The sequence below is a fragment of the Hermetia illucens genome, chromosome 5 (assembly GCF_905115235.1).
Source record: "Hermetia illucens chromosome 5, iHerIll2.2.curated.20191125, whole genome shotgun sequence".
NCBI lineage: Eukaryota > Metazoa > Arthropoda > Insecta > Diptera > Stratiomyidae > Hermetia > Hermetia illucens.
In genome coordinates this window covers 54,090,225-54,111,971 of record NC_051853.1, presented here as the reverse complement: position 1 = coordinate 54,111,971, position 21,747 = coordinate 54,090,225, and the positions used below count along the sequence as shown (strand labels likewise).

Sequence of the window (21,747 nt, the reverse complement as noted above, 5' to 3'; positions counted from 1 at the left end):
AAGAAGTTTCTTGTATATTTATAAAAACAACTTTTCTTGGCTCTCCACTATATCGACAACACTATGATTGTTAGGTTAGAATCAGTCAGCTGCTTACCGGCTTCCAAGTTTTGTTGTGTTTTTGGAATATTTCGCCCTCCAAATGTGGATCAACCAAGATGTTGCTTATTTGCCGAAGATTCTGTTCACGATCAATAGAGGAAGTATTCCCTTATAGCACCGTTAAAGTATTCCGGAAACTACCCAAAGTTCAAGCAGACGACCCTCCAGCACCTGCAGATCCACCAGATCCCGTCTTGAAAAAGGAGGTAGAAAACCCGTCGCCGGAATATCGTGAAAATGCAGTTGGAATTCAAATGCTATCCAAAAATCTGTTTGACCAAATATTCAAGAAGTCTAAAACTATCGGAAATGTTGATAAGAAAAACATCCTGAAACACGTAGCGGAATTAAAACGACATGGAATCCAGATTGGAGAGAGTCCTCGACTTGATGATGTTACCCTCAAGCTGCCACCTATGAAAGGAAACGACGTTGAAGAACATTTTCGCATCATTTCTAATGAACAATGTGAACCGTATAAGAATCTGATTAAAGATCTATTAAATGACCCTCCTCCACTGCCTACGGAATGGTCCTTCCAATCAGGCTGGACAAGGTACGAAGACTCCGGTCCTAAAGCTGTTGATTATCCGGAAGAGGACGCCTTAGTTTTCGATATTGAAGTATGCATGTCGGAAGGGAGTGCCCCCACCATCGCTAGTGCCGTAGGAAAAAGGCATTGGTATTCCTGGGTGAGTCCCAACTTAATTAAAGCCACAAGTTTCAAACATGTTGAGAACAGACGATATACATTAGACGATCTGATTCCTCTAGGACAGAAAAGTCCAAAGATTATAGTAGGCCACAACGTATCTTTCGATCGAGCACGGGTACGTGAGCAGTATTTGCTTGAGGATGTGGGGTCAAGGTTCTTGGATACAATGTCCCTTCATGTTTGTATCAGTGGAATAACTAGCTACCAGCGGGCAATCTTGAAAAGCAATAAAGAAATGGATATAGAAGACTTGGAATGGTCAGCCCAGAGTTCATTGAATAGCCTGGCTGAGGTGTATAAGTTGTATTGCGGAAAGGATTTGCAGAAGGAACCTAGAGATATTTTCATCAAAGGATCCCTAGACGATGTCAGGAGCAACTTTCAGAGTTTGATGACTTATTGCGCCACCGATGTGGTTGCTACTCGAGGAGTTCTTGGGGAAATCTATCCGATCTTTTTGAAGAGGTTTCCTCATCCGGCAACGTTAGCAGGCATGTTGGAATTGGGTAAGTTATTTTTTTTCCTTAAAATTAAAAACAGTTTACCGCATGTTACGATGGAAAAAGTTGAATTAACACTTTACTTTGAAACAATATTGAAATGTGAAAATTATTTCATATAATTTAAGACGTCCTTTTATCATACAGGCGCACTGTGACATTATGAGTTCAAAATAGTGAATTATAATGATCCAATTATTTTAATAATTTCAAACAATGCCATCTTTTCATTTTGTTATGCTGCACCTTAGTCCGCCTAAATATCCTTAATTTACCCCGACAACATTCATTCATTCTTCTGACGGATGTAGGCACACACGTTATTTAGGGCGGTGTCCTCTAAAAGCCGAAATCTTATATATCAAAGTTCCTCACATAGGGAAACACAAAACCGTTTATACTTGAAGCGTCCAGCTGCCGGTTTTCCGACTAGATCTAGTTTCGGAGATCGAATAGATAAAACGGAAACAATCCATTTCATAGAATGGAAGTGTGATGCACCTGACTAGGAAGAACTCTGCCCAATGTTAAATGAAATAATCTTTTGTTTACTACGAGGACGAAGCCATATTTCATATTCTGGAAGCGTCAAATATTGATCGTACAGATCTACCTCTATTTAAATGCAACTTCACAGAAGTGTTTTGCATGCCACTGCGTTGGCTATGGAATATGGGCGACGACGTTAATACTTTACGGTCACTTTACACGTGTCTTAGGCCTTTTGCTTCTTAGTTCGTAGCAGGATGATCCTAGGAAAAGAAAATCGACATCGCGACGACTAGACGAAAAACGAAACAAAAGAGGAAAGAAACCATTCGAGTGGAAATTTCCAGGATCACCAATTGACCTGGGAATACACTGTCCTAAAAGGTGACTAAAAAGGAAAGAAATTTATGAGCTTTTTTTCTTGCTATCGAAGCATCAACAACGCCTCACTGCTCACTGCTTTTGGCCATAGAAAACGGCTTTTGATTTACTTTTAGATTATGCACATTCTCCTCGACAACGGTATTGTAGACCCTTGGAATACTCATTTTTAAGAAAAACAAGTGACTAGCGGCTTCGTCCAGGGGAAAGGCAACTCATCAGACACTGCCTTACCTCTGCCTTGGGAGCAGTGTAACCGAAAGTATCGGCAGGTGGTAATCGTTCCATTTATATATAATCGTAAACATGACATGAATACAAATTATATTGAAATCAAATCCGTCGTAAGTTCAGACCAGGCTGGATTAAATTTTTTGTTGAGGATGTAGGGAGTCCTGGGTCCGCATCCACTTGATGACGGACCGGACCACTTGAGAAGCAACTTACTTCCTCTTGTGTGGTCCAGGACTCCTCTTTTAACACCCAAGTTTATCAAAAAAAGCGACTGACGGTTTCGTTGAGGTGAGGCAGCGTCTGATGCTGCACGGGGTCGAAAGTGATCATTTGTTTAACGGAGCCATTCTCGAAAACTAGTCAAAATACTCTCCATATGAAATTATCTTTTTACTAAACACACAAGTTTTTTTTCAAAATGAACGACTAGCGGTTTCGTCCAGGGCATCAGGTACCTTTGCCCTGGGAGTAGCGTGACCGAAAATGGCTACAAGTAGTGATCGCTTCTTTACATGCAATTGTAATTCTAAACGGGTATTTCCCTTCGGTCTAGCTGAGGTCTGAATATGAGGCGTTTTTCATTTAAATATAATTCGCACTCACGTCGTGTTTGCGATTATATGTATGCATATAGGAACGTTACCGCCCCTAGTCATATTTGGTAGCGCTGCTCCTATGGCAGAGGTAACGCAATATCGTCAGCCGTCCTTGCTGACATCTACTTTATTCAAAATTCCTGATCTATTGATAGTCGTTCGCTCCTAATCCTTCCTTCGTAAACACCAATGATAATATCTGCGTACTCATTCAGGCGTCATTTCAATTCCGTCTCTTAACCTTGTTCATAGCCCATTTACTGTTAGGCATGTGCTCGTGTTCTGCATATTCTGACCCAGTATAGGCGAGCATTTATTTGCGTAAAGAAGCATTTATTTACTCTTTTCCTTTTTTCAATTTCGGAACACCGAATCTTGTGGTGACATCCTAGTATAAATGATAGGAGATGCTGCCCTTTTTCCGGTCGGGGTATATTAATGGCTGGCTGAAGTTAGTTCTTTTCGTGGCGCAATGTCCTTTTGCGATCGTTAAGCTGTGAAAACCATGTAGAGCTGTTAATCTGATGCTTACTACAAGCAAAGTTGACAAAACGCTGTATATTTCCATTTGTATTCATGTGAAAGTTATGGTTTCTCCTATATCAACATGTCATTATCATCATCAACGGCGCAACAACCGGTATCCGGTCTAGGCCTGCCTTAATAAGGAACTCAAGGCACCCCGGTTTTGCGCCGAGGTCCTCCAATTCGATATCTCTAAAAGCTCTCTCTCGTCTTCTTTTTCTGCCATAGATATTGCCCTTATAGCCCTTATATCAACATGTGAAGATCCGTATATTGATGATGAGTATTTTTTCGTAGTATTGAATTAGCCATTAAAAACATGCTTTCTTCTAGACTATGTATTAATATTTTTTCTTTCGTTCTATAATTTTTGTCATCCAAAGATGAAAATCTTTGTTTATTGGCAGATTTTATTTGATTCTTTCAATTCATTCCACAGGTTCCGCTTACCTTCCAGTCAACTCAAATTGGAATCGCTACATTGATGAAGCAAATCTCACCTACGAAGATTTAGACATCGAAGCAAAGTATCATCTCTCCCGACGCGCTGACGAATCCTGCCAGCTATTAGAGAACGAAAACTATAAAAATGATTTGTGGATGTGGGATCAAGACTGGAGTGTACAGCCCTTTAAGTTGAAGAAAGCGATACGCAAAGCAAACAGAAACGATGGTGCCAATCCGTCTAACCCGACAACCGACAGTGGAGAAGAAATCAACGAAGAGGACAGATTAGCTTTAAAGTTCAAATATTTATATAATACTAGTCAATTACCCGCTCGGCGACAACTTCTGCCTGGCTATCCAGCTTGGTATCGAAAGTTGTGTACAAAACCTGACATTGAGAATTGGACACCAGGAGCAAGTGAAATCGGCACTGGTATGCAAGTGACCCCAAAACTGTTGTCTTTGTGCTGGGAAGGTTATCCACTGCACTATATTCGAGAACATGGTTGGGGTTTCCTAGTTCCTTTTCGAACATCGCATCCAGAAGGAGAAGATGGTCTTATCCCTATTCAAGAACTAGTCAAAAAGTGTCCAGTTGTGGAAACAGAGGGAGAAGCTACAGCTGATGAGAGTTTGGATGCAATGAATTCACTCTGGAAAGATGTTGAGCAAAACCTGAGCAAAAGAGACTATTATCGCAAAGCGAAAAAAGACAAAACGTTTGGAAAATACACAGGGACAGGTGTATGGTGCAATACTGTTTTGGAAGGTTGCTGTTGGTTTTTTAAACTACCACACAAGAATGGACCGTCTCATCGCGTCGGGAATCCTTTAGCAAAGGATTTCCTAAATAAATTTTCCGAAAATGTACTGACTGGCGAGGGAACGGCTGCCCAGCGGGTAATAGAAATAGCAAGAATGTTATCCTACTGGAGAAATAATCGTGATCGAATCATGAGTCAATTAGTTGTTTGGTTGCCACAAGAAAGTCTTCCCGAACACATGCAGCGGGACGACAATGAATATGGAGCCATTCTGCCACAGGTGGTTGTGTGTGGTACATTAACTCGTCGAGCAATGGAACCCACATGGATGACAGCAAGTAATGCACAGCGTGAACGAGTAGGTTCTGAATTAAGATCTATGATTCAAGCTCCTAAAGGGTATAAAATAGTTGGAGCAGATGTCGATTCGCAGGAGCTTTGGATAGCGTCAGTGTTGGGTGATGCACATGCAACTGGTATGCATGGAGCAACACCTCTTGGTTGGATGACTCTAAGCGGAACCAAATCATCAGGGACTGACATGCATTCCATGACTGCAAAAGCCGTTGGGATTTCTCGAGATCATGCCAAAGTAATTAATTATGCTCGAATTTATGGTGCTGGGCAGAATTTTGCGGAAAGTTTGCTGAAACAGTTTAATCCAACTATCTCGGATGGCGAAGCTCGTTCGAAGGCAATGAAGATGTTTGCATTGACTAAAGGCAAGAAGAACTTTCGAATTTTCGCTGGCTATGAGGAAGAATACAGGAAAAGATGGTAAGTGAAATTTTGTTTATGTATGGTTATTTGGAAAGTATGGTTAAACTGTTCCACTCAGAAAAATTCGGGGAATTTAAAACGTAATATGTATGTAAATAATACTAAAGTAAGACTATTATCTCTCTATTGATTATCACAGCAATTAATTGTCAAGTAGCGCTTTATTTTTCCTACACATATAAATTAGTACCGCTTCAGTCATTGTGACCTGAATTAGTGTTTGTAATTGGTTTTTTGGCATGACTTTTATTTATTTCGTTTGGGTCGCGGTGATATATTTGTACTTTTTTGGGAAACTAACACGTCTTGATTTATCAATAAAAATTTGCACCGATTGCTTTCGCCACAAACATTTGTTTTAACTGTACTAATTATTAATCTTTTGCCTAAATCTTTTATAACAATATCGTCTTTGTACTGGCTGTTTATTTTATCTTTTCTTTGATTATTACATTATCGCAACATGCGTTAAAGTACGACATTTCTTATTGGAGAGATTCATAATTTAGAATTCTGGCAATTTCTTTTCTCACTGCTTACCTTCAACTTCTTCGAAGTATTTCACTTCGTTTACGATCTAACGCCTCCAGGCATCCAGACAACGAATCGCTTACCCACCGCATGGCCATCCATAAAGAAGGACATTAACTCTTGGACCAGACAGTACAGCGAATGGCAGGATTGCAAGACTAGAAAGCATGTGAGGAAAGAGATATATGTTTTTCTGCGGTCCAGACAGCGTTTGCGCACAATCCATCTCGATCTAATTGGCCCTCTGTCGGAGTTGGGCAAACTCCTCGCCTTCAAACGCTACTGTACACTCGCGTTCCACCCGCAATCCAATGAGATGCCAAAAAGGTGCTCCAGGACGCTGAAGGCCGCTACAATTGCTCAAAACGATCCTTTTTTGGTTGCAAGTCCTGCCACTCGTTCTACTTGGCCTTCGGACAGTCACTCTAACAGTTTGCTGCAAGTCCTGCAGAGCTGTTATACAGGGAGAACCTGAGACTTCCCAGCAGCCCTGTGCACGATAGTAGGTCGGCACCTAACACAACCGGTTCGTGGTGTCTGCTCAAGGACCATACAAAAAAAAACGTGGCTATCGTGCCTAGAGGTATCGACTCCTGCACGCAAATCCTAATTAGAGCGGACGCCTCCCGAAGGCCACTACAGCCACCTTACGAGTGCCTCTTTGAGCTCCTCGACCAAGGTCCACACCACAGGAGTGCGTCGCGTCCATTTTGACGTGCGCTAGCTGAACTAAGGGAGCCAGAAAGTGAGAAAAATCGAGAGAAGAAAACATCAACTTTCAATTTTGTTAAATTTAAAGTTAAATTGATTAAAAAGTGTATTTTTACAAACAACGTTTTAAAAGCAGACTATTTCGATGTTCTGAACACCACCCCTGGATGAAGTAAGAAGCGTTTGGAATCGGGAGGTTAGTTCTGTCTAACTCATTTAAAACTTGTAGCGGTCACACTTTCTTAAAAAAATGTGGGACTTTTACAGGAATTTTTTTTTTCTGGTAAAGCTTGCTTTATAAACATCAGCAGAGAAGGGACTAAAGAATGTATGCAGCAGAAAGGGAAATGTATCCCCTTTCTAGCCTCGTTAAATAATTGCGGCAGTCACCTCATTTTAAAAAGATACGACAGGAAGCCTGCGGCGTTCGCAGGCTTTTGCAAATCCGAGAACATTTTCAATAGGCGACGAATGCGCAGATTCTTCGTTGAAGATAGGGGCAGGACAATCTCCTCTTCCTCACATTGGCTGCACCCAAGTTTTTTGATGTGATAGTTTAAGAATCAGTGTTCCATTAAAAGCCCTTCTAGGGTTTCCATGTCCCACTTCTTAAGGGATAACATAAATGCCGCTCTAGCCGTTACGGATTCTTTCTTTTACAAACATTTTCGCCTACCGACAAGAGTTGAAATTTTTCATTCGGTTGCGGGAATCCTTGCAAAATCACCCTTCAATGTAGATTTGACAGTGGTAGAGTTAGGAGAACTCAGTGTACCGTGTGCTTTTTCGCTATTATCATTTATTTTATTCGCATATATTGATATTTCGGGAACCACCTGTTCCCTTCATCAGTGCTACACGTCCTGCTGCTTGCTTCCTGGTGTTAGCAGAGTTCAGTCTTGAATCCCAAAGACATCAAAATAGGATTCATTATGGATCTATACGTTCAACGAACGCGTTGTAGTGAAAGTCCCCAGGTCATACCGATCACCGTCCTACAGCACTAGAGCAATCTACAGAATTTCTGATATTGTTCCTGGATAAGGTGCTTTTACGTTTGCTTGGAGTCGAGATGTATTTCTAAATACTTGATTATTTTTACTAGTTGAACTTCCCCCTCTGGTAAAGTGGGTAGCGTGTAGCAGTCTCACATAACGTGAGCATAACTAGTCCATCTTTCCTAGCGTTCACCGTGAGTCTTCTATTGAGGCACCAACTGTAGAGTACATGCAGTCGCATACTGTGTCCGTAAACTTACCGATAGTTATTATTATGTGCGAAGACCTTTGTGTTTTCGAGGAGCGATAGAAAGGTGTCCATTACCAGGAGCCATAACAGACCATAAGACGTCTTCCCTTAATAGACTTCTATCCGACCAGTATGTGGATCTTTCTCCATTCCTGCTTGTGAAGGATCCAACTGATTAACACTGATTCCCAGCGGATCGATTATATGCTGTGTAGCTGTGTCATAAATCGCCGTGAATGAGGCATACTCGAAGGCACATTCAACATCCATGAATGCGTCTAAGCTGTATTTTTCTTTCCGAACATTGTCTTTTCAATTCTTCGTGAGGATTTGCTTTTCTGACAGGCATGTTGCCTACAGTGAAGTGGCCACCTAGGACTGTAAATAATCCTTATAAACCAATCTATTAGTCTTTCTCCCTTGAAAGGAACTTAGAATGATCAATCAGAAACGTCCGTGTATAGTGGGTTTCCCTTGTTTGGCAATAAATATCACCCCTCATCACTCAGTAAATTGTAATAGAAGCTTGTGCTAGGTATGTACGGTATAATATATACCAAATATGTAGACCCAGGGCATCAATACCCTGTACCAGAACAGGAATAATGTTATCCGGACCCGCAGACTTGTATCTATGTGATGAGTTAAATGCCCAATTTACTCGCTCCAAAGAAACTAGTGTCGGCCCTGAGATCAAATTTTGGATGCTGCCTGGAAAGTTCAATTGAAGCAAATGGTTTGCCGCTTCTTCATCGCCTTCTGTATATCTTTCGCTCTGTAAACATTGATAGCTCAGCTACTGGCTACGTTTTTAACAAGGATTCGCTTTAGCTTTGAGGTTGCCTCAAGATTGTCTCTTCGCAAAAGCGTCTCCATGATGATCATTTAACCGATTTTATGTTCTTCTTTAGAGGTTTCTGAGTCTCGTTGCAACGATTGCAGCCAGTGAGTAAATCAGTCTTTAAAGCTCGGTTGAGGAGTACCCTTGCCGTTCTTCTCTATTTTACCAAATTCCAGTTCCACCATGGTGTTCTACACTTCTTTGGTGTATTGAGTGGATAGCTCTCTTTGAAAGCTTTTCTCATGCTAGTTGCAATCAATTTGATCCACCTCCCAAAGTGTCTTCCGGAGATTCTGTAAAGAAGCAGTTGGAATTGGAATCATGATTATTACGAAGTCATGCGCCTGTGATTCGAGAGTATGATAGGGTTTGATACTTTCCACTTTCCGGCAAGAGTCGCAATGTCAGGGGAGACCACCGTAATGTAGATGACCTCTCGCCGGACCACCTGACTCTTATATAAGTTCCTTGCTGGTTTCCTCTCCAAAAGTGAGGTTGGAAAATTAAACATTATCATCATGTGATATCAAAATACCCCCTTCGAAGAGGGAGCGACCTCGTCGATTTTTCAATGGATTGGGAAGTGGCGTACTTCTTTGCATTTCCTTCTTCAAAATTAAGGCGTACTGTTATGACATCAAAATAGCCTCACTTTGAGACGCCATAACTTTTTAAGAGGGAGACCACTACAATCCTGGAATGGATCTTCCTCCTCCTTATCAATAATATATTTCACTGGAGAACTACAATTTCTGTCAGAGTGAAATTATGCGGTGTTTCCAACGATTAATTAATTGAAATAATAAAACTTGTTGTTTCTTTTTCGTTGGTGTTGGTTTGCAAGAATACAAACCAACACCAACGAAAAAGAAACAACAAGTTTTATTATTTCAATTACAATTTCTGTCAGTAATAAATTCAAATAGGTTGGTGGACATGGTACTGCGACTACATTCCATAAAATAGCTGTCGCTTCCTGGCCACGTGCTGAAATTCTGCCCAGAAAGTTCGTTACGGTGATGTGTGGTCTATTCACTGCCACTTTTTCTTTCCAATCAATTCAAATCATATGTATTTCCTCCATACGTTGACAAAATTTTCTATTTGAGGAAATGAGGAGAGATTTACCTTAATTAAAATTTGTTATCATACGTGGATGTACATATGTACATATGTTTAAAGCTCATTTACTGCAGGTAGTAGTCACTTTCAATTCAAGCAACAAATATCCCGTTGAGTTGGTGAATTCCATCACTCAAAGTATTCCCTGTTTATGGGCGCACATGCATCGGTTAAAGATAGACTTTTCGACAACGTCCTTTGGCGGTCGAGCAGAGACTGAAGTTCCCAGGAAAATCGCTGGATATTTTGGGTCTGGGAACTTTCCTCCCTCCTGCTGTATTCATTCTGGTGGGCATAGCAGTATTAGACGCGAAATCGATGATGAGTTTGTGATGACAGCTGCCACAAGATGGAATCTTATGACTCTGGAGTGCTACTGTCTAGTTTAAGGTGTAGTGCTATGGACCAATGAAATATCCTGTATATGGGCAACTGTCCGGGAAACGCTTCCTAAAGGTTATGTTGTGATAGTGATGAGTGAGAATGCCTTGATCAACTGGTTGTTACTCGTGCCGCGTCCGGCGCAACTCTAGATCCATTACTCAATTTTTAGCCTTTAGATAGACTTTTCAAAGCACTGCAATTGAGGCAGAGACTAATTCGCTTAGATCTATGGGAAAACGACGGACGTGAGGGGCACAGAGTAGAAACGAGGGTGGGCTTTTCCTTTGGGACAATATGCAGCGGTTTTCAGGCTTAAGTGTATGCGATCCTAAGGGCGATAACCTGCGACGCAACGATAGTCAGGCTGCCCTGAGGGCGTTGAGTAGTCCTTTGATCGCAATGAAAATCGTTCCGGAATGTTGAAACTGATCAAACTGTATTTCTAGATTTAATGCGGTGGAACTACTCTGGGTACCTACCATTGTGGTATAGAGGTAAATGAAATCTCGGATGCCTTAGCAAAAGAGGGTTCAATGTGATCTATGTCGAGACCGGAACCAGCAGTTGGCTAAGGCTGTCTTCAAAAACTGGGAACAAGCTTCTAATAATGACAGGTAGCAGAACCCAATAAACATACTATAAAGAATAGGAATTGTACAAGATGATAAGTGTCCCCCCTGTAATGAGGAAGCGAAAGCCACGGAGCATTTTCTATGTCAATGCTTCGCCTATGGATGCATCAGACATTAGATCTTTTGTGCTGATGTGCTCTAGTTGCAACGGGTAGAATCACATACATAAATGTATCTGAAATATTTCATTAGACGAGGGAGTCGAGTACAATCGGCCACTATGGTCTAAGTGCTCAGAGGCTATGCTTCTCCCCCACAAACAATATAATGCAAAAGATACATCTTTAAAAGAAACGAAAAGGCCCATGACAAACCGAGATTTGAACCTGGGCTAATGAGATCAAGGAGCTGACGCTCAAACAACTCAGAAATTGCACCAAATTGAATGCTTTGCTCACAATGAGAGGTCCAGGAATCAAAAAAGTTGAGGAAAGTTTTTCTCTTCATTTGGTAACGATCAGTATAAAAAAAATAAAACAATGAATCACATTTCCATTACTAGTGTATCTTTATTTAGGAAATATGGGTATTTCGAAAACAAATTGTACTCTCTCAGTGCAAAGCATTTGTCAGGCATTAACAAAGAGGGAAGCAGCGAAATTCATAATCTTGGTGATCGCGGACTTGAAGCAAAATTTCGTGTGACAGGTTCTATCAACGTATACGAATTTACAATTCGGGGAACACTTCAAGCAAACGTTACATATATCCATGAATAAGCTTTCTATTTAATCCCCTTAAGCCTGCCTTTTTGCATCTATTTAAACCCGTTCTGTGTTGTTCTATATTACGCTATAAATATACTAGATAAATTTATTGAATTATTCAATGAGAAAGTTTCATTTGAATAAAGTAGCACTAGTGGTACTAGTTGTGTACGTTCGAATTGTTGATACTTACTTCAAATTATTGCTTGAAATGCATGCGCATATCTGTCTTCTTGTTTTATACTAATTACTTTATCGCATAATTTGGCAAGACAGCTTCTCTATCAGTTCCATTATTAGATAATCGACTACCCCAAAACAGCAAATATCATTTTACTCCTTTTCCAGCTTCTCTTCCTATGAGGCGCTTAAAATCGCTGCTGCAAATGGTCGATCAGTACCTGAAATGTTCGAGAAACCACGCTGGGAAGGAGGAACGGAAAGTGCTATGTTCAACCGTTTAGAAGAGATTGCTGGCAGTGAATCTCCAGTCACACCATTTCTTGGTTGCCGTTTAAGTCGCGCCCTAGAACCTAAAATAGGTGGTAACGAAGAGCGCTTCCTGCCAACTAGGATAAATTGGGTTGTTCAAAGTGGAGCAGTTGATTTTCTGCATTTAATGCTCGTGTCAATGCGTTGGCTGATGGGATCAAACATTCGATTCTGTTTAAGTTTTCATGATGAGGTGCGATACTTAGTTAAAGAGGAATTAGCTTACAAGGCAGCGTTGGCCATGCATGTTACAAATCTTCTAACGAGGTCATTTTGTTCGAGCAGAATAGGGTTACATGATTTGCCGCAATCCGTAGCATTTTTCTCAAGTGTTGAAGTTGATACAGTTTTACGTAAAGAGAGTAGCATGGATTGCAAAACCCCATCAAATTCGCACGGACTAGAAGCTGGCTATGGAATACCGAAGGGAGAATCATTAGATATTTATGAAACTATTAAGAAAGTTGGTGATTCAGATATATCGCAATGGGAGTGGCATCAAAGAAAAGTTTAAGTTTAATTTTTCATGTACATTAATACAACAATCATATCCTAAAATGCATCTTGCAAATAGATTTCAATCATGTGTTGTCAGTGTTCCATTTGCTCATTGTATCATCCGTAGTAATAAATGCAAGTTCATTCTGAAATTGTTTTTATTAAAGATATATACAAAGTTTTTGTAAATAAATTGTGATAACAATCTCTAAAAGTATTATTTATATAACTTTTTATAGGTAGAGTATATTTTTTGCATTAGATACTTTTCACCAAGTAATACGACAAATCCAAAAGTGCCCCCTGAAATTAGAACTATAAAAGGTAACTGCAAGTCTCCCATTGTCAAAACTTTAGCTCCGACTGCAGCAATTCTTCTATTTTTCTTTATATTATCTAACTTCGCCTGGTAATACATTTTGTCAACCCATTTATCAATTAATCCAGCTCTCAGAAATCGTAAAAGTAATAAATTGACTCTTTCAGCGAAAGGAGAGTCTTTCGGCAAAACATAGGCAAGGGTATAAGTTTTCGGACATTCTGGTATCATGAAAAGTTCATTTGATGCAAAATATTTCACATTATCCAATTTAACTGAGGATTTCCGTGTTATGCTTGCAAACCCTTTCTTTTTAATCATTCTGTCCATTAGGGACTCACCGAAATCTACGAAACGCATTTTATTTGCAAGTCTTGTGAATAACGCCGATGATCCTTTAGCAAAAGCGTCATCACCCATCGAAGCATATTTATATAATATTTCGTACCCACTTGCGTCTAATTCTTGAAGTGTTGTAATGTCCTTGTAGTATAGCGGTCTTATATAAATTGTAGCCAGACTGGATTCAAATATAGCACCAAATATAACACTAACCAAACAAACTGATCCTAAAAAAACCTTTTCTGCATCGAAACCTGGAAATTTACGTAAAGAGACTCGAACCCAAACAATCCATGTATCAATGAATATTTGTACGAACTGAAAACGTCTCCAACGTTTGTTATAATTAAAGTTGCGCTGCCTGAATAGGGCAAGGTTAAAGCAACGAATTGCGCTCCAAATTGCCCCGCATGCTAACCCAGTGAGGCAAAAACACATCCACATATCTGTGCTGAGTGAAAATAATGGTAGTATTGATTGAGGAACACGCTCCGCTTTTGGAACATAGCAGCAAAGTTGATCTGCAGAAACTGCAACTGTAAATTCAACGTCTCGTGTGAAGTAATCCTTTATAAAGTATCCCGTTAATGTCATATCCACTTGATTTGAAATGGCACGCCCCAAGGCACCATTGAAGGTTCCATTTTCTGTTAAGTATCTGGAAATTAAAAAAGAAATTCAAATTGTAGTTTAACATTTATGCGCATTTAGTTTAAACATGCTGTTGAAGGATTTTTTGTAAGGATGAACTGGACACATAATGTAATTAGAAAATGTTATTAATTTTACAAATGGAGTACTTAGATTACTACAGATATGTATGCAGCTGGCTGAATTATTCCTCCATTGTAAAACTCATTTCGATTGATATTATGAACAAAAGGGCCATTTATCTAATTACAAAGTCTTGCAGCTGAGATTGCAGTTCATACGCGATCGAGGCTTCATGGTATCTATCCTTTTCTAGTGAAGTTTATAACTTCCTTTCAACTTCAGAGTGGTAAACTGGGTGAAAGACGAGCTGTTCAAGGGCAGGTGCATCGCAATCTGCAGCGATACCCAGGCTGCAATGATGGCGTTGAGTAGTTTTTTGATGATTTCGGAAATCGTTCGGGAATGTAGAAACCGCTTGAACTCTATTTCTAGATTCAATATGATAGAACTATTCTGGGTACCTAGTCACGACTTCCCACAATAACAGGTGGATGAGCCTAAATACTGCCAGACACACGAAACTTTCTGTCAGAATCTAACATGCACACCACAAAGTTTATCCTGACGAAAAGCAGGAAGGCTTGCAAAAGTATTTTAGGTATTCTGACAGACCGTAATTCTCTAGTTGGACATATGTTCAGAATAGGAATTGTACAAGATGATTCGTAGCATTGGACTCATGGACGCATCAGGCGCCAGATTTTTGGTGCTGATGTGGTCCAGTTACAACGTGTAACATCACATCCCCTAACGGAAAACCTGCGATACATAAACTAATCAGGGATATTCCATTAAACGGGGGATCGAGTACAATGGGCCACCACGGCCTGAGTCAGAGGCTATAAGAAGCTTCTTCTCCACCACAAACATATACACACACAGTTGCATCGCATAACTAGTAAAAATCCGTGACCTCCATTAATGTAATCACGTTCCACTGACAATCTCAGCAATTCACACGGATGCTTAGGACAATGTTTCAAGCATTAACATGTAACCAAGGAAGTTTGTTTGAAAGTTAATCCCGTAACTAGTTAATTCGTCGCAATGAAACCGAATCGGTTAACATAAACAGCAAGCAGGACAGTTTGGAGTAAGCTACTGGTTGATCAATTTTAGAAGACAATATCTCACCCCTTATCACTATTATCTCTACAGAGAATAAGGGCATCACTATAACCTCCAACATCCCACATGCCAGATGGCACTTTATCCCAGTTCTCGCTATAATTATACCCAATTTCAAAAAAGTCGAAAATGTTCTGTGGTATATCTCTTGTTTGCTTCCTGGTAGAGTATAGACCAGCCACGTTGTCTCTTTTCTTCTGTTCGAGTTTCAATGGGAATATGCCTCAGTTTTATTATCATCACACTCAATGCTATTCAACTGATCAGTCTACAGCACTAGCACAAGTGCAAACACAAACATCCATATATGGTTGGCATTCACCTGTTGGTGGGACATTGCACGTCAACTACGCCTACGCACCATCTCCTCTACAGTTTTGCACCAAGTGTTCTAGGTCCGATCCACTCGCGGTCATCCTGTGAGCAAGAATTCCACTGTATGGCATAGCCAGAAATGAAATGAAATTGTCGCCCTACCGCGCAGCTCATCAGACTCTGCCCTGGGAACAGAGTGACCGAAGCAGCTCGCATGTGTTGTACGCTCCCTTTTATAATTCGTAAAACACAACAAGAGTACGAGACCAAAGCTTGACCGGAGTCGGACAATTTATTTTTTTGGGATGGCTGCTCCCAGAGCAGAGGTGAGGCAGCATCTTATGAGTTGCCTCTACCCTGGTACGAAACAGTAGCCGTCTTCGCCCCTTTTTTTATTTTTGAACTTTGAGTGTTAACCCAAAAAGAGGAGTCCGTGGACCATAAAGAATGGGAGCAAGCTGCTCTTCATTTGGTCCGGTCCGACATTAAATGGATGCGGACTTAGGACTCCTCAGTCCCCAAAAAAGAAATTGTCAAGAAATATATTATTCCACAGGGCTTTGTATTTCGTCCACTGTTGTACCTACATACAATAGAAGCACCCTCTCTTCAACATGTCGCGGCGGTGGGTAACGTCAAAGATAACATAGATTGTGGTTACAAAACATTCCGAGAATATCTGATTGTACTTGTAAATTTGCGGTGTGAAAAAATCAATACATTAAATGAGCAATGCATGACACCAAAGGTAAAGAAGTAAAAACAGCCATATCGGTGATTTTTGTTAAACTGTCCCTTTTATACTCCTGAAGATTTACAATATACGTTGAGAGTTTTTTCATAAAGTTATCAGTTGCATGTGATTCGATCTATTCTATTATCCGAAAAATATTCTATAAATCGAATTTGCCACTTTTATTGCCCGCTTGATTCGGCTAAACTCGGGTTTCTCAAATCACCACCTAACATATAAAGCCACCGCTGTTTCTATTAGTACAATTATTTCCCATCGAAATCAATGTTTAGGCCGATCTCAAATAGTGATTTCTTTTCCCCGACACCTCCTCCAGAATGTTTCCATGAGAGGTGCATCCCCATATCGATGATCATAGCGTATTACTCCACTAATCCTACGCAACGTCTTTTTCTCCAACACTGTGAGACTGCGTGCATTGCCTTTGAGAGCTGACCAAGACTCAAAACCATAGAGGAGGGCAAGGCATGACCTTACCGTAGATTTCTGATTTGAAACGTGTGGTGTGGTGTGTCAACTACAAAGGACACTAGTTCTAGAAAGACACTTCATTCAGGTTGAGCGCAAAGCGCATTTGCTGAGATTATTATTTCGATATGTGTAATAGTAATCCTGTCTGTTTCATTGGGGTTAGAAACTTTCTTGTTTGTTTTCAAAGAATCCCAGCTCCATTCTTATCTAGGGGTAAGAAGTTGGAATAAAATTTTATATTTAATATTCAAAAAAATCGGAATGTGAAATGAAAAATTCTGATTTTGGATTGACACAGTCTGAATTTGGATTGGAAAATGCTTAAATTGGTTCGGAAGATTCTGAATGTGTGTTAGAAAATTCTGAATCAGATTTGCAAAATCTATATAATCAGCGAATTGGATTATAGGTCAATCCATGGTTTAGACATATAAAAATACGAATTCAGTCCTTGCTCGCCCGTAAACAACCTATGCTGCTCATTTTTCGAATTCAACGGAATTCAAATGAAGTTTCTGGTAAAGACTTTACTAACATTTATGTATTTTAGACAGAGGTAGCGAAAGGGATTTCCCAAGGTCGAAAACGTTCTCGGGGCCCGAAATAGAAATTACAGGGGAAAAAAGAGATAATTTTCAGCCCTAGCCCATTTTTTCTGCATAATTTTCACTCTAGATGAACAATTTTGAACCCACTTCTCAACTATAATAATATAAATCAGATTCATAAAGCACTAGACCTAAGGCGTGTATTGTGTATTGGAACTCCCTTAAGTTCCACGAAAAATCACACCCCATGCATAAGATTGCGTAGTGTATATGTTTACTAAATTTCTTTACAATAAGTCCAGCCGTTTTTGAGAAAAGTCAATGTGACAGACAGACAGACAGTGCTTCATGTGTGATATGGAAAGATGGAGCAATCCGAGTAAAACGCCCCGAAGAAATCGAGATATACATGAAACGAGTCGATGTAGGAGAGTAGTTCCTGGTTGAAAAATACTGACTTTATCACATGCTGAACATAAAACAGGAGTGTTGTAGTACTGATCAAAAGGAAGGAGACAACAGCGAAAATTATCGCAGCCTGTGCTTAAATAATTGGGAGCAGGGTTGTAGAGAGAAAATCCTGGTCCAGTGTCTTATCTATTATTCCTTTATTTCACTAAAGTCTGTTTTCCATGCTTCCTTGAAAACTCCGGCACCGGGGTATCATCCTTTCCGGGTTGGATCATCCTCATCTGTACGAATTAAGTGACCCGCTCACGGGAACCTATTGAGCCGGATTTTATCCACAACTTGACGGTCATGGTATCGATCATAGATTTCGTCGTTATGTAGGCTACGGAATCATCCATCCTCATGTAGGGGGCCAAAAATTGCTGATTCTTCTCTCGAACGCGGCTAAGAGTTCGTAATTTTTCTTGCTAAGAACCCAAGATGTCGAGGAATACATGAGGACTGGCAAGATCATTGTCTTGTACAGTAAGAGCCTTGACCGTACGGTGAGACGTTTCGAGCGGAACAGTTTTTGCAAGTTTAAATAGGCTCTGGTGGCTGCTAACAACCGTGCGCGGATTTCATCGTCGTAGCTGTTATCGATTTGAAGTTGTTGGTTGGTTGGTTTTTGGTGGTAACGTTGCCACCATATATTTTGTCTCGCCTTCATTGATGTGCAGCCCAAGATCTCGCGCCGCCTGCTCAATCTGGATGATGATGTCTGGATGTCTGGATGTCGATATCGTTAAAGAGGATCGTACCTCTTGCATTTACCTTAGCATCACGGATCGTTTTCTCGACGCATGATAGGGCATCTCCTTGGCGTAGACCAGGGGGGGGGGCAATATAGGCTATACATAGGAACCAAGTCGAATAGGTGTGAGGTAGTTCGGATGAAACCAAGAAAGGAGAGAACCAAAACGAGCTGCAGTTAAGGGAAGACCCAGTCCCGAGACGCCATGCTTTTGAGCTGCCTCCCGGGGTGGTTTCAGTCTCACATAATCGCGTGGTAAGGGTAGGTTTTGAGCCTTTCGACCTTTCATGGTAAACCAATTTTAATAAAGTTTTGTTTTTGAACGAAACCTTGACAACCACTAGGTGTTCTATAAGCAACGTATTAGCAACCACTCTACACGGGGCTGATGATCAAGCATAATGTTTTCTTCAGGACTTCTTGTAACAATATTATGTGTGAAAAGGGTGCCACCCAGCCTTACATAAGAACATACCCAAAATTGAATTTATCTGGTTTTTGTAAAAGTATTACAAAATTCATCTGTTTCCCAATTTCAAAAGCAACTTCAGCATCAGCTCCACGGATATCAATCACGTTTCCATCACTCCCGGTCACTAAATATGAATACACCGATCGGAAAACTTCAATGTTTATAGGATAACCGTTTAAATTTGTAAATAATTCTTCTACACTTTTCCGCTCCGCCAGTGGCAATACTATGCCATAATCCGAACTGGCGTAATTATAGATAAATGGATCAAATGCGATGATTCCTTCCTTATAAGTTAGAAGGTAAACATGGAGAGTTCTGTGATTCTCCCAAGCAGCCTGGAAAATGGGTTTCGTTTCATTATAATTCACAATCACGTTATCCATAATGATAAAGAAATAAAATCCTCGTTTCATCACGAATGTTTTGGTGTTTTTGTACAATGCGTCCAAGGTGGTAGTAATTATGAAATTGTCAAGTCTTTTTGATTTCACAAGGCTCCATGCAATACTTTTATGAGCGATTTCTAAAGGATATTCACTACTTTCCAGGAAGTGGTTCACATAAAGATTTTGATAGTCCTGTGTCGATTGGGTGACCAAGACTAGGCCAGTCTCCAATGTTAACAAAGTTGAAATTTGATTGATTATCTCAGAGTTTAAATCCTCGCGGTTGTTCGATATAAAAAGGTTCCGATATCCGCTAGTCTTGTATATGACCAGTACCACAAAAAACATTAAGGTTTCGACTAGCATTCTATCAACCGAACTCGTGAGATCTTTTCTACGAACAGGACAAAATCGCCCGAAGTCATTTCCTTTTATACTAGTTTGCACCCAATTAATGTCTAATATCAATAAATGTCCAATAGACCTTTTACCTCCGCTGAATGATATCTTATTTGTTAGCAAAAGGTGCATAGCTAATGAGTTCGCACGACCCATTTCCAATTCCTTCCACTGATGCTTATGAGGGGGCGAATAAGCAGACAATATACTTGTTTTGGTGACTTTGGAGCCTTTTTGGCTTCTATAAAAAGGATTTATGGTTCGTATGTGTAAATATTGTATACAGTCCTAAAAAAAGACCTGTAGTCATTTAAAACTTTATGGCAAGGGTGTTTTGCGTAAGCAGAAACGAAGCACATTGTTGAGAAGAAATCCTGAATTGTGATTGGGTTTTATTTTTCCTACTGAAGAAATAAAGGGTCGTCTCGTTCTCCATGCGAGAAAAATGGCCTGTAATTAATGGATATATTGTATTTCTACGCGCATAACTGGCTACTCGGTTTCAATTGGTGAGCAAAATTCAAGTCCTTAAACCAATCTGAACAAATACTGTAAAATACTTGGTGTCGACAGTTAATTTGCCGTGGCTACAACTGTATCCCTTCGCAGTCTACATCAGCGAAAGTTTACGTTATTGTTGATATTCGCCTCAATCCATCAAGGAAAAAAGCGAACTCAGCTTACATGCGACATATAGTACAACAAAAAGGGGGTAGTTGCGCAAACAATGTTTAGCAAATAACCCCATCTACATTTACACCAGTATTCATCAAAAATTATTGTGATTTATTGATTAATGGCTATGCGGTTCAATCTTTAACTAGGTTCGTATTAAATCATAAATTTGATGATTAACAAAGCCATCGAATAAATCGTATAATAATATGACGTAATTTCCTTATTCGAAGTATGATTTTTTAACATTTTAAACCGTTTGTTTTGCCTGAGAAGTCAACCAATGAACACTCATAAAATGTCAGGGCATTTTTCACTTCTGCTTGCTATGCCGATAAGGGTTCATCAGCCCGAGTACATCTATGTATATGGGCGGCAGAGAAGCACAGCCTTGGAGGTCCACCACTGTTGTCAATTGCAATCCCCCGGCTTTCCAAGATACTCCGGATTCGTTCATGTGTCGCAGTATTTCCATTAGTGGATGAGACTCCCATAGGAAATGTTTCGTGAATTTCACCTCCTCGTTACAGAGTGGACTCGTATCATCTTCTAATACTCTTAATCTGAACATAATCATTTTTCCAGCGAATGAGTTATGACCAGTCCACAATACTTCTGAATATCCTCCCACTTTCGGCGGGATAAACTTTGCAGTATGTTTTTCGGGTCCTGACAGTGCCAGAGGCTAAATGGTGCTAGGCAAACCAAACTTTTCCTGATTTGCCCAGCACCATTCAGCCTCTGCCACTTATCCTTATAGAAAGCTTGTTTCCTCCTTTTGATAGCAGCCTTAGCCGCTGTTATTGACATTCCTGCTGGTTCCACTCAAGGCATGGGATAAATCGAACTCTTATGAATCTATTTCTGTATCCCTGGTCAATTTGTGAAGTGACCCAAAGATATCTCAACGCCCAAACACTTGGCTATTTCGTCTCAAAAACAAAAAGGCCCACTTCCCGTTTTTTTCAAAAGGTAGACCCAAATCTCAGATCCTTGTCCTGCTTGTGAGCCAACGATGTAGAAGACCTCAGTATACGTATCCTTCTCGTGTGTCACAAGGTGTTACAAGAACTAGATTCAATTCTTCCAGAATTTCTTGCGATGCTCTGTACCCCTCCTATCCTTAGGCATAGCGTATCAATCGTGCTTACGAACCATCCTGCACGTACACGATACATTGAAATGCGCTTCAAACTCTTGCACAACTTTTCAAGAATTCTACACTCTTCCTTTCCACTTTCCCGACATCTATGAAGGACAGGTGAAGCGCAAGCCTAAACTCTGTTCCAAAATGATCCATAGGGTGTTGATGTGGTCA

The 21,747-nt window shown here is 40.3% G+C and overlaps 2 protein-coding genes across 2 annotated transcripts; one reads left to right on the top strand and one right to left on the bottom strand.

Annotated features, from left to right (window-relative positions):
* The first annotated feature begins 80 nt into the window (after nt 1-80).
* Nucleotides 81-12,865, top strand: LOC119657684 (DNA polymerase subunit gamma-1, mitochondrial). Its single transcript, XM_038064715.1, has 3 exons — nt 81-1,323; nt 3,982-5,530; nt 12,058-12,865. The coding sequence occupies exons 1-3, from the start codon at nt 159-161 to the stop codon at nt 12,713-12,715; spliced, it is 3,372 nt and encodes a 1,123-aa protein (XP_037920643.1). The 5' UTR covers nt 81-158; the 3' UTR covers nt 12,716-12,865.
* On the bottom strand, nt 12,840-19,910 carry LOC119658089. The gene is made up of 2 exons (XM_038065353.1): nt 18,970-19,910; nt 12,840-14,018 (listed from the first exon to the last, which is right to left on the bottom strand). Exons 1-2 carry the CDS (start codon nt 19,908-19,910, stop codon nt 12,917-12,919), a joined length of 2,043 nt encoding a protein of 680 aa, XP_037921281.1. The 3' UTR covers nt 12,840-12,916.
* Between the last annotated feature and the right edge of the window lie 1,837 nt (nt 19,911-21,747).

Coding starts and splice junctions, on each gene's coding strand:
- LOC119657684 (XM_038064715.1), top strand. CDS start 159: ATGTTGCTTATTTGCCGAAGATTCTGTTCACGATCAATAGAGGAAGTA. Junction 1,324..3,981: donor AGCAGGCATGTTGGAATTGG/GTAAGTTATTTT, acceptor TTCATTCCACAG/GTTCCGCTTACCTTCCAGTC. Junction 5,531..12,057: donor GAAGAATACAGGAAAAGATG/GTAAGTGAAATT, acceptor CTCCTTTTCCAG/CTTCTCTTCCTATGAGGCGC.
- LOC119658089 (XM_038065353.1), bottom strand. CDS start 19,910: ATGGGTCGTGCGAACTCATTAGCTATGCACCTTTTGCTAACAAATAAG. Junction 14,019..18,969: donor CCAGATAAATTCAATTTTGG/GTATGTTCTTAT, acceptor TTTAATTTCCAG/ATACTTAACAGAAAATGGAA.